Source organism: Mercenaria mercenaria, chromosome 19 (assembly GCF_021730395.1).
Source record: "Mercenaria mercenaria strain notata chromosome 19, MADL_Memer_1, whole genome shotgun sequence".
NCBI lineage: Eukaryota > Metazoa > Mollusca > Bivalvia > Venerida > Veneridae > Mercenaria > Mercenaria mercenaria.
This window is the reverse complement of record NC_069379.1, coordinates 29,810,880-29,827,245: the sequence shown is the minus strand read 5'-3', so window position 1 is coordinate 29,827,245 and position 16,366 is coordinate 29,810,880. Positions and strand designations below refer to the sequence as shown.

Sequence of the window (16,366 nt, the reverse complement as noted above, 5' to 3'; positions counted from 1 at the left end):
CTATCCTTTTAATCTCGTATGACTGTCTAGCGAATAATGTGCACCTATGTGTTTTGAAATGCACGATTTCTATCATATAAGATAGAATAAAATGTTTGTCGTGGAATGATATTTTTGTATGTGCTACATTGCAAAATGTGCGATGAAAATTGAAATAAACAAATAGAAAAATTTACTGTTGAGAACGAAAAAATAGTAAAATGTTGCCGTAAGTTCCATAATAAATAGAAAATAAAACCTGGGCTATTTAAATATCAAGTAAGCTTGATTCATTTTTCATTAGGCAATGATCGAAGGGTCATAGTTTCCAAGTCAATTTCGTTGTTACCTAATATAACTTACTCCAAAATGCTAGTTTAGCCACGTTTTGATGTGAAGAAGGGTTAAATCACCATTCCCGAGTAATATTTTTTACATGGGTTTTACGGCACACCAACAAAGTTTATATTTTATAGGGCCGAAAGGACTAAAACTTTTGGTTTTACATCTCATTTGCATTGAAATAAAAATATGAGTCGCGCCATAAGAAAACCAACATAGTGGCTTTGCGACCAGCATGGATCCAGACCAGCCTGCGCATCTGCGCAGCCTAGTCAGGATCCATGCTGTTCGCTTTCAAAGCTATGGCGCGGCTCATATAAGGTATGTAATCAAAACTGCTGAAGTCATAGAGGCACAACAAAACCAAGTGTTTAGATCCTATAAGTAGACTCTTACAATCATTCAAGGGTAAGGCAGTTGTTCCAATTCTTTTCACATACAAGGTTTTATCCCAGGACCACATTGGACCACGGAATATTAAGATAACCCTCTGGATAACTGATTTTAAAGTAATATTTATAATAATAAGTAAAATATATATTGGTAAGTACAGTTTGTTCGTGTTGGATCGAATATTTTATGATACAGTTATTGACTTTTGTTGAGGTCAGTATGTGTTTTTACGGATCTGTAAAAATGATATTGACCGAGGACGCAGTCCGAGGTAAAAACACATATTGACCGAAGTATAAGTCTATAATCATGATAGTTGTAATATTATGCCCTTTTCAAATGTACTTATTTGACTGGTCCATATTTCATACAACTTTAAGAAAAAGTGATATCACAAGAGTCATTATCACTTTTGCGGGTCAATATCGCTTTTTGCACCCCTTTCGACCAGTCAAATGAGCGCATTTGAAAAGGGTATACAATATAAATGAGCCGTGCCATGAGAAAACCAACATAGTGGGTATGCGACCAGCATGGATCCAGACCAGCCTGCGCATCCTCGCAGTCTGGTTAGGATCCATGCTGTTCGCTTTTAAAGCCTATTGGGATTGGAGAAACTGTTAGCGAACAGCATGGATCCTGACCAGACTGCGCGGATGCGCAGGCTGGTCTGGATCCATGCTGGTCGCAAAGCCACTATGTTGGTTTTCCCATGGCACGGCTCAAATAGTTAAATTTATTTGATTGAATTTAAAATGAAGGGTAGGCTCATGTTAACCAGTACGAGAAAATATTTCGACTTATTCTTTACACTTTAAAGATTATTTTGGGCTGACGTTTTATATACGAATAAAGTATTATAACGTGATAGAGTTAGTATCAAATTCATTCCTGCAGTCACATGTCCAAATAGGATGAAGGATCCAAGAAAAGAAACCCACACTCTCCTTGTTTCTAGAAATATTAATCACTGGCCATATATTAAATTGTTTCTTTAATTTTGATTTGTCCATGTTGAAATTATTGAGAACAACGTTTTTCTGTAGTTCTCCTTTTCGAGCTTATTTTCCTAGTTAGGGATTGTTTACAACATTGGGAAATACATTTTGATTGTAACACAGATTTCAGTAACCACGCTATTACTTAAATTCAGTGTTAACTTTGATAATAAAGCCGGAAAAAATATGTTTATAATTGCAAATGATTTATATGTCATGATTTATTATGTACATACACCGTGATTACAGGAAGATCCTTTAATAATTTAGACATTATATCAGTTTAAATAGACTATGTTATGTTTCTTTATGTTTGATCTTCTAGAAATAAAGATATCATTATCATTGTTATTATTTTCTTGTGGACATTAAAGAAGTTCAAAACGGAGGTACAGCCTTTCTATATGATATAGCATATTATTACATGACTGTATTCTATTGTTTCTCTGATCGGCTGAAAACGGTTCGAAAAGTAATGAGTATATATCATATCAACTTATCTTGGGTTATAAATATTATGAAAATAAAAATAGATCGAAGTAGGTGCTTGGAAAACCAATATCAGCCTGATTTGGTCTAAATTTATTCTTTATTTCTTTATTAAAGTTACAATTGTAATAACAAGACTGACTTTACATTTATTCATATAATAAAACAATTATTGACTTTTTCATAGGTTGAATTCGGCTCGGTGAATATAACTCTTTTCGGGTTGATAAATCCTGATATCGACCTATGAAAAAGTCGATAATTGTATAATATTGTCAAGAATTAATTCTCACTCTGATATATATAATACTAGCCCGCTTAGCTCAAAAGGGAGAGCGCAGATCTAAGAAACGCGGGGTGGTCGTGAGTTCGACCTCTATAACAATTAAATAAATGACATTGTGTCAGAAGTCATTCGTCCTCCACCTCTAATCCATGAGGGGAAGTTGGCAGTTACTTGCGGAGAACAGGTTTGTATTTGGGCAGAATCCAGGAACACTGGTTAGGTTAACTGTCTGCCGTTACATAACTGAAACACTGTTGGAAAACGGCGTAAAACCAAAAAAAAAAACAAACAAAAAACCCGAACAAACAAAATCTACTATATAACATAGGCTATAGGGCGTTTAAGTCACATTCATTATCTATTATACTTGTTCTGTATTGCATTATAAGAATAAATTTAATCTGATATGTTATACAATATCAGAGTGCGTTCACAAGACAAATATTTTTTTTTCGTTGTATGACGCATTCCATTGGGAAATATGAATTTACCCTAATATTTGAAAATTCCAAACTTTGTCATTAAATAAAATATATGTAACTGCATGTCAACAGATTTGAATACAGATGTTTCAGTAAGCCTATACTCAAGATTTTACACATAATGGTACCCTTATGCGATATTGTACATCCGAGTGTTTCTGTATGTAATTAAGGCAAAATACCGTTCATAATACACACTTGTTTTCAGAAAAATAAAAAAGCGAACAAATTCGTATCTTTGCTGTATAGTGGACGCAACTTGACCCCGATGGTTGACCTTTGTATTATAATAAATAATGAGGCACAACCTATCATTGAAAAGGAGTGTACTTAAAACATGAGCTGCATAAGAAAAGGGAAATATAAATTTGTGTAATTATTACTTAGTGTATTGGAAGGTTTTAACTGATCAAATGTAAGTATATAGTCTTTGATACTGCAATGTGTACAAACTAATTCCATATAAATATACACAGCTACCCTAAGCATCCTTGATTTCTACAATGAAATAATCGATATGAATAATCAGCCTAAGGTCAACCATCGCGGTCAAGTTGCGACTACTATATTAGGCATTGTGTATCTTTAAAAGGTAAACGAGAACAGTGTTAAGGTTTAGGAGTATATCACCAAAACACAGAAATATTTTATAAACGAATAACATCGTTACCAATATTTTACTTAACCATTACATGTTCTGCCGTACTGTCCTGTACTGAAAATATTCTGAAAAAGTTGTCACCCTTTGAAAATGAATGCCAGTTGTAAAGAAATAAAAATAAACAATTGCTGAAAACTGTGTTCCATTTAATTATGTGAAATTTCAACACTCGCATGCGATTGCAAATGAATCAAAACTAACATGTGTAACAGTTTTTTGAAAATGGTGAGTTTTTTGAAGGCGTTTGACTGCCCGGAAGTGGGTCCCATTTAGGCAGTCTTTTTTTCGGAATTCAATGTTTATATTAGTATACTGACACTTGTTTTGTTGTTTTTGTAATGATAGCGTGTATATTACTTATATTACTCTACAAAACAAGTGTCAGTATACTGATATAAGCATTGAATTCCGAAAAAAGAACTGTTTAAACAGGCCCACTTCCAGACAGTCAAGCGCTTTTAAAAACTCACCATTTCCAAGGAACAGTTACACATGTTTGTTTTGATGCATTTGTAATAGCGTGCGAGTGTTGAAATTTCACATAACTAGGTTGAACACAGTTTTCAGCGATTGTTTATTTTTATTTCTTTACAAATGGCATTCATTTTCAAAGGGGGACAACTTTTTCAGAATATTTTCTGTACGGGACAGTACGGCAGAACATGTAATGGTCAGGTAAAATATTGGTAACGATGTCATTCGTTTATAAAATATTTCTGTGTTTTGGTGATTTACTCCTAAACCTTAAACAATAACTGAATAAGCATGTGACAGGTCATACAGTGCAATCATGATCACGTTATTCTCGTGTAACTTTGAGAGGACGGAAGTGATGAAATACTTTAGAATATGCGTAAGAAATAAACAATTAATAGCTTAATTTATTACACTTCCGACTCACATAATTTTAAATTCGGTATCCGCTGAAACTCGGCATCTCTAATTCAAAGGTATCAGGAGTTTTATTTTGAGATAATTTGTCCACCTGTTTTCGAGATAGGAATTAAAAATTTCTTCTAGGTGCCGGAATTTTCAGAAAAAACTAGTTCGAGATATCGAGTGTTATCTGTATATCCTTAGAGGTAAATTGTCTGACAGTGATATTTCAAGCATTCTCTAGATGGTAAAAAGATGCTACAATGAAACAAAATGGCGAACACGCCTTTTGCCGTTTTGCCAATATAAAGTTTTTATTTTTGAAATCTAGCTTGGGCTTTAAACAATAATTTTTTTGTTGTTGACAAGATATGAAAAATTCTACAAAATAAAACAAGGCAATCATATAAATTTACAAATTTTACCGCTTCAGTCACCACCTGTTGCGTTGACAAGAATACCGTTAATTGTTGCTATAGTTGGCCGATTATTATTTCGCTCCATATTTTATCTGCAATTAAATTAATCTTTTTGATAATGCAGTTTCAGATGTACTGGAATTGAAATTAATAAGTTATGAGCAATTTATAAGAACTTCACGATCACCCCTCGTATAATGAACAAAACAGCTAACCCGCTTCTTGCCGTTTTGCCAATATAAAGTGCTTTACTTTTGAAATTTAGCTTGCTTTTAAACAATAATTATGTTGTTGACAAGACATGACAAATGCTACAAAATCAATCAATGCAATCATATATATCATATGTTGCCAATCCTCCAAGTTGATCACTGGTCATATACTCTTTCTGCTTATAGTTGGTCTCTGGTCATATGTTGCCTTTCCTCCAAGTTGATCACTGGTCATATACTCTTTCTGCTTATAGTTGGTCTCTGGTCAAATGTTGCCACTCCTCAAAGTTGGTCTCTGGACATATACTGTTTCTGCTCACAGTTGGTCTCTGATCATCGCTGTCTCATCTCATAGTTGGTCTCTGGTCATATACTGTTTCTGCTTATAGTTGGTCTCTGATCATCGCTGTCTCATCTCATAGTTGGTCTCTGGTCATATACTGTTTCTGCTCACAGTTGGTCTCTGATCATCGCCGTCTCATCTCATAGTTGGTCTCTGGTGATATACTGTTTCTGCTCACAGTTGGTCTCTGATCATCGCTGTCTCATCTCATAGTTGGGCTCTGGGCATATATTGTTTCTGCTTATAGTTGGTCTCTGATCATCGCTGTCTCATCTCATAGTGCACATCAGTACAAATATTGGCAGTCGGGTCGTTTCCCGATTGAGGCAGTGCCTTATTTCATATTATTAGACTATAATAGTAGGTAATCGATCCTACTGAAAATCGTGATCGACCACTCTACGGTAACTTGCGATATACCCAATGAGAAATATACTATCGAATTAAAGAGTGTGTACTTCCGGCATGTGCACATGAATAAGGTCAGTAACTAGATATATGTACAACAAAATACGAGCAGTGTTGTTTTTATTCCAAAACCTACCTTTAAATTGATAAGGAATCGATCCTACGCGTAGCGGCGAAAATCGGGATCGACATGGGATATACCGAATGAGATATTTACTGTCGACCATCCGTGCTGTCATTAGACAGTATTTTTTTCAAATGTTATGGGATGAGCTGAAGTCGGATCGATTCCCGATTGAGGCAGTACCTTATTTCATATTAGTTCAAGAGTAGACTCTTGACTCAAGATGTTCACGTTAACATGTTCGCTTTATAATGAAGGTATATATTATTTCTAAATACCATGCGTTTCAACAATATTTGATTATCATTTTATATAAGTCACCTTTTTTTGTAACACATAGATAGTTCAGTCCTGACTAGGAATCGAATCTGGGACCTCTTAGAGTTAAGGATGACACTACAACTCACTATAAAAGCTAGCTCATATAGCAAAACAATATAGGTTCATCATTTTACTCTACCCTACATATTGTTAATAGATAATATATACCTTTCAGTCATAGATGAATGCACGAGTTTCCCATGTCAAAATGCAGGGACATGTATTGACACAGTGAACGGATATTCATGTATCTGTCCTGAAGGGTCTACTGGTTTGAACTGTGAGCAAGGTATAGTTTATTCTTTGTATCTTAAAAACGCATGAACATAAGGTATGTGGCTAGTTTTGATCGATATGATTACCGTACCATAGTGAGTTCGAACCCCCTCTCCTTCAACAAAAAAATACATTTCAGCCACACCATGAGGAAACCAACATAGTGCATTTGCGACCAGCATAGATCTATGCTGTCCGCTAACGGTTAGGCTTTGAAAACAAACAGCATGGATCCTGACCAAACTCCGCGGATGCGCAGGCTGGTCTGGATCCATGAAGGTCGCAAATGCACTAAATTGGTTTCCTCATGGTGCGGTCTATTTCGATTAGGGACTCATGCACTTCTGGAATGCTTAACAGCTATAGAATATTTCATTATCTTCATGCTGAAATTACTGACATTCTTCTGGAGGAGTTGCCCGTGTGGGTTACCAATAGCGACAACAAATAAGCTTTAATACATATACACACGGACATTACGAGGACTAGTGTTTCAAAATTAATATTTATATATTCACTTTGAGAATAGTACAGTTGTCAGTTTTCACGACTGATATACGATTAATCTGGTGGGGACGAGGAAATGATGGGGTCGTAGCTTTTGTGTACTTTTGCTTATACCGAATCACGTTTTTATTCTGAATTGTCTGTCGTGTCCTCCTTAATATTATAAATCTGAATTACATTGAAGCAAATATTAGGTTGTGCTTTTCAAATTCCTTCAAAATGCATTAAAGAATTTACATATACAACCTACAGATATTGACGAATGTCAAAGTTCACCGTGCATGAATAATGGCAGCTGTGTTGATATGTTGAACGGGTACACATGTACTTGTGTACCTGGATACAGCGGGATACATTGCGAACAAGGTAGGATATTTCAGATGGTTGTTGTTGTTGTTGTGTTCTTCTTTTTATGCGATAATAGATGTTTTGACCATATTATATCAAGTCTAGGATTTCTGCACATTTCTGTTTCATTGGTAACACTGTTTTCTCCATTTGTTTGAGCTATTTATTGTCATTGACATAGTTTGGAGCGTGCGAAGCGACCCATTTCGTACCATTGTCTGACCATAAATGTGAGATAGGGCTTTCTGCTGCTTAACATTCGATCAAACGGAACAAAACATGAGACTAGTATAAGATCAGCTCAGTCTCAGCGGACTTTGCAAACTGCCTCAGTTGGAACAGCGAGGCACAATTAAAGAGGGGCACTTAGCGGAAAACATCAAACATGCATTGTGGCTTAAGAACTGTTAGATAATTTAATAACTTCACTATTTGAAAACTGTCATAACCCAGAATCTAATAACACCCCGGTCCATATACATCTTTAAAATTAATTAATTAACATTTTCTTTTGATATACAGTTTACATAGTCTTCAAGTTGTGTATAGAGTCTAATGGCGTAAATACAGAAAAAGAAAACAAAACGTCTTTATTTGTTTGTTATCACATGTTTTACATCGCGGGAGTGTAAAATAAAGCCATTACATAAAACTCATAATACGCTAGACTAAGTCTATTCTGTTCTGTTCTGTAATAAAGCTTTGACGTTGACGTAGTTTATAGTATAGGAGTCGTTGGTCAAATTGACTTGTTTATAATAGTTAAAGGAAGTATACTTTTTGATGTTTCAACAGGAAAAGCTAACATGTGATAAAAAGAATATTACATTTGTGACTTTCCATGTTGAGTTTATTAAGCTTGTCAAATGAAATCGATTATAATTGTATTCAGCTCGTAAATTTAATATGAAATGACACTCATGTAATATCCTCTATGTACATAAGAACAAAAATGTCACATTGCTTTTAATGTGCCAGTATTATTGACCTTTATGGAAAAAGTAATAAAACACAATGTTTTGCATAGAAACTTTGCTTTGATGCTACCTAACATATTCTTTTTTATATAACAATAAAACAAATCGTCGTTTATTGACGATAGATTAAAAAGTAATCAATGCATAATGAAAGACTGAAAAGTTCATGTTACTAAACTGGAAATTGTTTACTAGACTGGGAGTTGTTTACTATACTGGAAGTTGTTTACTAGACTGGGAGTTGTTTTCTAGACTGGAAGTCGTTTACTATACTGGGAGTTGTTTACTAGACTGGGAGTTGTTTACTAGATTGTTTCCAATGGTGTATTGTATCAGTGCTACAACGAGAAATCAGGGAAGATCTTGTAATAAAATGTACTCTATCAAAGTATCGTTAACATTAACATTTACCCTGCTCAATTTCTAAAACGGACTGGTTAGTCACTCAATTTGAGCAATACTGTTTATCGCTCAAAGGGGTTTGTACTGAAAATTTACAAACTGAATAGTGAACAGTGTATCAGTCTTCAGGCTGAACTTGGTCTGCTCTGGTCGATAAGGCAGAATAACTTGCTTACAGCAAGCTTAAGGTTAAAATAGTTCTGATTATTTTGCAGAACAGCTTAATAGGATATCTATTTGTTTATTTCTTAAACTATCTACTCAATTAAATATGCGTTCATTTATTTCAACACCAATCATTTACACACATTTTTCATTTTCAGATATCAATGAATGCTCGAGTTCCCCGTGCCAGAACGGAAGCACGTGTGTCGACGGAATAAATGAGTATTCCTGTGCATGTATTGCTGGATTTACCGGAGTAAACTGTGAACAAGGTTTGGAGCTTTTCAATAATGATCAGTTAAAGTTTTAATATACCTTTAAAAATTATGTCAAAAAATGCGGCTTGTATTTCATGATTGAATACGAACAGGCAGAAAAAAATCCGTATTGTACCTTTGTCTTTCATGTTTCCGGACCTATTTCTATAAATAGCGCTTATCAACAAATATAAATATTTTTATGTTATCATTCTCTTTAAAATATTACTAGTTTAAAACTGTGATAGAAAACTGTGATAGGAAATGAAATTTATTTTTCAACAAACTGATATTTTTTTTATTATATTTTATGATTTGGCAACCAGTTGCTTAAACTCTGCTGTGATAAAATAAAAGTGTTAAAAGTACATTAAAAGCATTCATCAGAAATATTTAGTTAAATATAGAAAATGATCAGAATTTCTATCTTTCTTACTGTTATTGCTATAAAATAACGGTTTTGAACGGCCGGTAATCAATGCTTTCACGGATGTGAACAGGTTGCAATCAAAAATTGCAATATATATATATTCCTGTGTGTGGTGTATTTATGTTGAAAATGTGTATTTTGTCATATTTTGCTAAAAGAAACAAAAAGTAGAAAGTATATAATAAAAGGTTCAGTAACAGTAACTTGAACTGGGATGTTTTATTCGTCACTCGTGCATTTTGTCAGACCGGACAACACCCCGCGCCTAGTGTGATCCGGGCTGAAAAACTATTATTATAGTCGAATGCAGCTACTGTTATAATAATCCTAATATATAATCACAATAAAGTGACGTAGTTCGTAAATTTTATACTAGTATACACATTATTGAGCAGAATATTGACTGGGGAGAAATTTTCCCTCGATTGCGGGCACGGTTAGCTCAGTAGGGAACGCCCAGATCGTGAATTCGATCCTTCGGCGACAAATGTCTTCTCCGAATCGATTAATTAAGATACATTGTGTCCCAGTTATCTCATCTTACTTTTCTGATTCATATGAAAAAGTAAATAAAATTAAAATGGCTTGTTTCTTTCATAGTAACTGTATCACAGTAACTTTCTTATTTTAATATTCGAGTGTATTTCAATGTACGCACGTTTGTTACATCCTTGATTGATTAATCTTCTTTCAGACATCGATGAATGCGCGAGTCTCCCGTGTCAGAATGGAGGCACGTGTGTCAGTGGCGTAAATCTCTACACTTGTGCATGCACTGCTGGGTTTTACGGAATAAACTGTGCCGGTTTGAGACTATCCATTTACATAATTTTGAAATGATCTTTATTTCTTTTTATAAAGAAAAAGTATGATTTTCACACCATTCCGTCCGTAACAAAGTCGTGTCCGGTCCATATCTCCTAAACCCCTTGAAGGATTTCTATGAAACTTGGATCAAATGATCATCTCATGAAGACGATGTGCAGAATTCATGAGTCAGCCTTGTCGGTTCAAGGTCAAGGTCAAGGTCACAACTCAAGGTCAAACGTTTGAGCCTGCCATTTTGTGTCCGCTCTATATCTCCTAAACCCCTTGAAGGAATTTTATAAAACTTGGGTCAAATGATCACCTCATCAAGATGATGTGCAGAACCCATGAATCAGCCATGCCGGCTCAAGGTCAAGGTCACAACTCAAGGTCAAACGTTTGAGCCTGCCATTTTGTGTCCGCTCTATATCTCCTAAACCCCTTGAAGGAATTTTATAAAACTTGGGTCAAATGATCACCTCATCAAGATGAATGTGCAGAACCCATGAATCAGCCATGCCGGCTCAAGGTCAAGGTCACAACTCAAGGTCAAAAGTTTGAGCCTTCCATTTTGTGTCCGCTCTATATCTCTTAAACCCCTTGAAGGAATTTTATAAAACTTGGGTCAAATGATCACCTCATCAAGACAATGTGCAGAACCCATGAGTCAGTCATGCCGGCTCAAGGTCAAGGTCACAACTTAGGGTCAAATGTTTGAGCCTTCCATTTTGTGTCCGCTCTATATCTCCTAAACCCCTTGAAGGATTTTCATCAAACTTGGGTCAAACGATCACCTCATCAAGGCGATGTGCAGAACTTATGAGTCAGCCATGTCGGCTCAAGGTCAAGGTCACAACTGAAGGTCAAAGGTTTGAGCATTCCATTTGGTGTCCACTCTATATCTCCTAAACCCCTTGAAGGAATTTTATAAAACTTGGGTCAAATGATCACCTCATCAGAACGATGTGCAGAAATTATGAGTCAACCATGCCGGCTCAAGGTCAGGGTCACAACTATGGGTCGAAGGTTTGAGCCTTCCATTTGCTGTCCACTCTGTATCTCCTTAACCCCTTGAAGGATTTTCATCAAACTTGGGTCAAATGACCACCTCATCAAGAACTCATGAGTCAGCCATGTCAACTCAAGGTCAATGTCACAACTGAAGGTCAAAGGTTTCAGCTCTGTATCTCCTAAACCCCTTGAAGGATTTTCATGAAACTTTGGTCAAATGATCACCTCATCAAGACGTTGTGCAGAATTCATGAGTCATCCATGTCAGTTCAAGGTCAAGGTCACAGCTAAAATCAAAGGTTTACCCTTTCACTATCCATAGCAGTGGCAGACGATTTAGCTGTCGTTCAGACTGCCTTGTTCTATTATAAGATATCATTGTGCTTTTACAACGAACTATGAGCAATAACACAGCTAACGTGTAAACCTGTGCCATTAACAAGTATTTCAGAATAACGTTTAACGCGCCATGACAAAATAAAGGTCTCATGGTGGTGCTCGCTCTAGGACGACATACTGAAAAGTGTTTCATAATGATAAATTTCATTTCATATCGGCACGCAAGCCAGTGTGCAAACATGAAATATTTGTTATTGGTGCGTACAAATGTACGACTACAACAAACACTGAAACATTTGATTTCATGTTGGCTCACGCGCGTCATCGAACCAGCATGATTTTGTGGATGTCTTGGGCTAGTTCGAATTAAATTATTACGTTCTGTCACGTTATATGTTTCGTTGTTGCAAGTTGATATAGGTGATATGGATATCATATGGCAGCGTGTGTGACATTGATATTGTCAACCCGATGACAGAATGTCACCCGAGGCGGAAGCCCAGTGGTGCCATTCTGTGTCGAGAATTGACAATATCAATGTCACATACGCTGCCATATGATATTTATTTTATTATACCGAACAAAATTTGTACATGTACATGTTTAAAAATGTTTTTAATTCGTTTAATTTAACGGTTTCATCTTTAGCATAGTGACGTCACTACTATATGATAACAAGGGAGGCAATGATATTGCTAAATATTGAAGCAGTTAATTGCCCTTATATGACAATCAAAATATCAGCAAGGTCACATGACCTGGCAGTCACTCTCCCTTAGCCACGTGTGAAAAAGGTTGAAAATATTTCTGATAATCAAAATATAATAATCATTTTTATTAAACCTCTCTTTTGCCTACAGTATACAGTCACTCATTTCATTTCAACACTGTCAGCTAGAACGATGTTATGCTCAGTGTTTTATAACATAATTTTGTTTTGTAGCAATCAACATATGCTCGAGCTCACCGTGTCAGAATGGAGGTACGTGCGTTAATATGCTCTTCGGCTATCTGTGCACGTGCCTGCCAGAATATACGGGATTACACTGTGAACAAGGTTTGTGTTCCATTTTATTGAATTATTGAATTTGATTGGTCAGCTTCAGATTCACGTTATTTAAAGGGCGCCGCCACCCCTACGCGCGTACTCCCACTCTGCAGTCTCCATATCTTGGCACGATTCATTATACCACTTCTAACTATCTTTAAATAAGTCACAGAAGTGCACAACAGAAGTTTTGTTTTTATTAAAAAGGCAAATATCTTATTAGATTTTAACTTATTAATAGTAAATTGATAAACCCTTAAGGAAACGTATTAAGTTTTATAAAATTTTATTCGATAAAATCTTCATCATTCGTAATATTATATTATAATATTATAACCAGAAAGTATATAAACTGTAATTTTTTATGTCATTCAAATCTTTGAAAAGATAAAAAGAAACTAATAAGGAACTGATTACGAAACTTTAAGCTGCATAAAAATATTGGCCATTAAAATGAAATTAAATATTTTACCAATATTCAATTTTAGCAAGATCGACAGCTTTCTGAATTTCTTGCTCGAATAATCTGGTACAGAATTTTCATGATTTATTTAACAATTGACTTACAGTCATTTCAGTGTAAGTTACACGTTTGATCTTGTTGACTTGAATTAAGGTGGTATTTAACGTTTTTTGAATTGGTCTTTTTCTAAATTTTTCAAGGTTTACTTTATACAAAATATATATGTAGAATGATGTATGGATAATACACGTTTCTAGTGTATTGACGTCTGCAGAAGCTCATAGTATTTTTCGGTTTCGGTCACAAACATATCCAAAGGGCTTTTGCAGACGTTAATACACAAAATATAGGTGTATTCTCGCTATGTTTGCATTAAAAGTCATGATACGAAGACTAGTGAATGTATCGTTTTCATAGAAGATGACTATTCGATTCCGGTACAAGTTTTACTTACCATTCTGTTGTTTTTTTGGAAACGGTTAATATCTATACCCGGGGCGCACACATAAACAACACTACCAAAGCATGCATTCAAGGTTCTTGGACGTTTTGTTTTATTTGTCTGTAATTCAAGCCTGACATTAATCAAATTTTTGCATATTAATTTTCTAAACAGGAACACAATTTCAAGAACAAAAATTTAACATTCGAGTTGTTTCGAGTACGAACCATTTCCAACATGTTCACAAACGTCCAAGATTTATGTTCTGTGACATATCAAAAGTTAACAATTGTAAAAGATGTATGCGATTCAATACATTCACCGTTATCAGCGAAATCTGTCGAACGAGTGTAAGCAACGAAGCATGAAAAATTATCCGGCCATGACACAGCGATTTTTCTTCCAGATCCAGTGAAATAAGAAGTTTTTATGCAAAAATATGTGTAAAGTATATAGCCTGTATATTCAAGAGCAGGACTTTGTAATCTCTAGGCAGAGTTTTAAAAAAACTGATCAAATAGCTTAGGTCTACAAAAATATGTAGGTCACTTAAGGGAATAAAATGCATTCTCACCTGTCAGTTTTTAAAGTACGCTTACAACATGGGATAACCTCCCATACCTAAGAGTTTAACTACATTTCATTCACAGCCTATGATTAAGGAAACTGTATCTCGGATCTTTTGTTTTGATTCTATTACTTCCTTTTTATGATTAAAGGAGTATACTCCCTGTCAGTCCACGAATAAGAGCAAAAAATGAAAGCCAGTCACCAACTTTCTGTAGCATGGTTTTGTCAAGCAGTTAATTATTTATGAAATACAGTAAACATTAAGGGAACAAAGTATAACTCCTTGCATTATACCTTGTTACGATAGGCAGTTCTTTCAGCAACTCGTATCTCATATCTGTAGCCACGAACAATATGATTTATTTATTTATTTATTTATTTAAACTTTGTAAATTATTTTTACCGATTTATTATCTTTTTTACTCAGCCTGTTTCACCGGGTCACCATGGAACTACACTGGGACAATAAACCTGACACTAACGGGACGACAGTGTCAGAGGTGGGATTCCCAAACCCCTCACTCGCACACGTGCACAGACTTACAGTACTTCCCGGAAACCGTGCTTGCTGACGCCCAAAATTACTGCAGAAACCCGGAAAGTAGCTATGACACCCCCTGGTGTTTTACAACTGATGCCGCTAAGGAATGGGAAAACTGTGATGTTATAGAATGCTGATAGTGTTACCAGTGTAACGTTCAAAGATTCAAGTGCTTAACCCTCACCATGCTAAATTTCTATAATGGATTGGTCCATCATTCAATTTGGGCAATACCATTTATTATTCGAAGGGGTGTTCACTGAAAATTTACTGACAGAATAGCGAACAGTGCAGACTATGATCAGACTGCACGGATGTGCAGGCTGATCTTGGTCTGCACTGGTCGCAAAGGCAGAATCACTTGCCGCCAGCAGGCTAAGGGTTAATTACTTAAGTCTGTTTGATGAACAAGGGTTTTTCTTCATTTCTTTATATATATGACAATTCCATTAGTATTACATATTTGTGTTAGAGTCATAGAGTGGTGATAGAAACTTTTATGTGTTGTTGTTGTTGTTGTTGTTGTGTGTGTGCGTGTGCGTGTTCGCATGCGTGCGTGCGTGTGTTATTGTTGTTGTTTCGGGTTTTTATCAAAATATTTTTCCTACTTTTTAATATTCGTCATTTTTTTCATAACTGTAAATTGCAGACACCCTGTACATATCTCAGTGTTAAAAACCACTTTCAGGATATATCATTCAGCCTATAATCAACATCTCTCTTTAAAACTTCAGAAGAATTTTGAAATAAAAACAGTTTTAGAAGATTTTCACGGGGAAGAACTCAAAATAGAGAAACATATTCTTGGCCATAAAATTTATATTTTTAAAAATATCATTAACAAATAAGAAAAATCAACAACAACACGTGTAGCGTTTGTTCATAGATAATTATTAACTTCCAACGTTTCGGCGTTAAGCCTTCCTCAGGGAAGAATAACAATAAAGACAACGGACGTGACGTCGTTAAACAACGTCGCGTAAAAAGGCGGTAAAATGTATACAAAGTTTAGATCTACATTATTTACAATGTTAAATAAATTAAAAATAACGTTCCTTTAAACGGATTTAACAAACATACCGAGTAAATTGTCGGATAGTGTTTATACAAAATTTCCTATACTTATGTATATAAAAAACAGAAATAGGAAAAAACAACGATATACTCGGCATTACATATCTATATATGTAGATCAATACAATTAGTTAATTGGTCAATTAATATCAAATAAAACTTTAGAATTTAAACCATCTGGATAGAGCGTTTTCAGTTTATGTATCCACACTGTTTCTTTGCAGAGACGATCAATGTCATTTCTTACAACATCAATAGGCATAAAAGAAAAGTCCTTTAAGCAATGATCTCGTAAATTGAAATGTGATGCAACCATTGAGGAAAAAGTAGGGTCAGTAAAACTATTAATATCAAATCGGTGACTGTTCATGCGTTT

General features: G+C 35.2%; 1 protein-coding gene across 1 annotated transcript; it reads left to right on the top strand.

Annotated features, from left to right (window-relative positions):
- The first annotated feature begins 200 nt into the window (after nucleotides 1-200).
- Nucleotides 201-15,053, top strand: LOC128551016 (fibropellin-3-like). The gene is made up of 8 exons (XM_053531264.1): nucleotides 201-208; nucleotides 5,728-5,840; nucleotides 6,509-6,622; nucleotides 7,369-7,482; nucleotides 9,167-9,280; nucleotides 10,390-10,500; nucleotides 12,796-12,909; nucleotides 14,803-15,053. The coding sequence occupies exons 1-8, from the start codon at nucleotides 201-203 to the stop codon at nucleotides 15,051-15,053; spliced, it is 939 nt and encodes a 312-aa protein (XP_053387239.1).
- Nucleotides 15,054-16,366: the final 1,313 nt, after the last annotated feature.

Coding starts and splice junctions, on each gene's coding strand:
- LOC128551016 (XM_053531264.1), top strand. Junction 6,623..7,368: donor TGGTTTGAACTGTGAGCAAG/GTATAGTTTATT, acceptor TACAACCTACAG/ATATTGACGAATGTCAAAGT. Junction 10,501..12,795: donor TTACGGAATAAACTGTGCCG/GTTTGAGACTAT, acceptor TTTGTTTTGTAG/CAATCAACATATGCTCGAGC.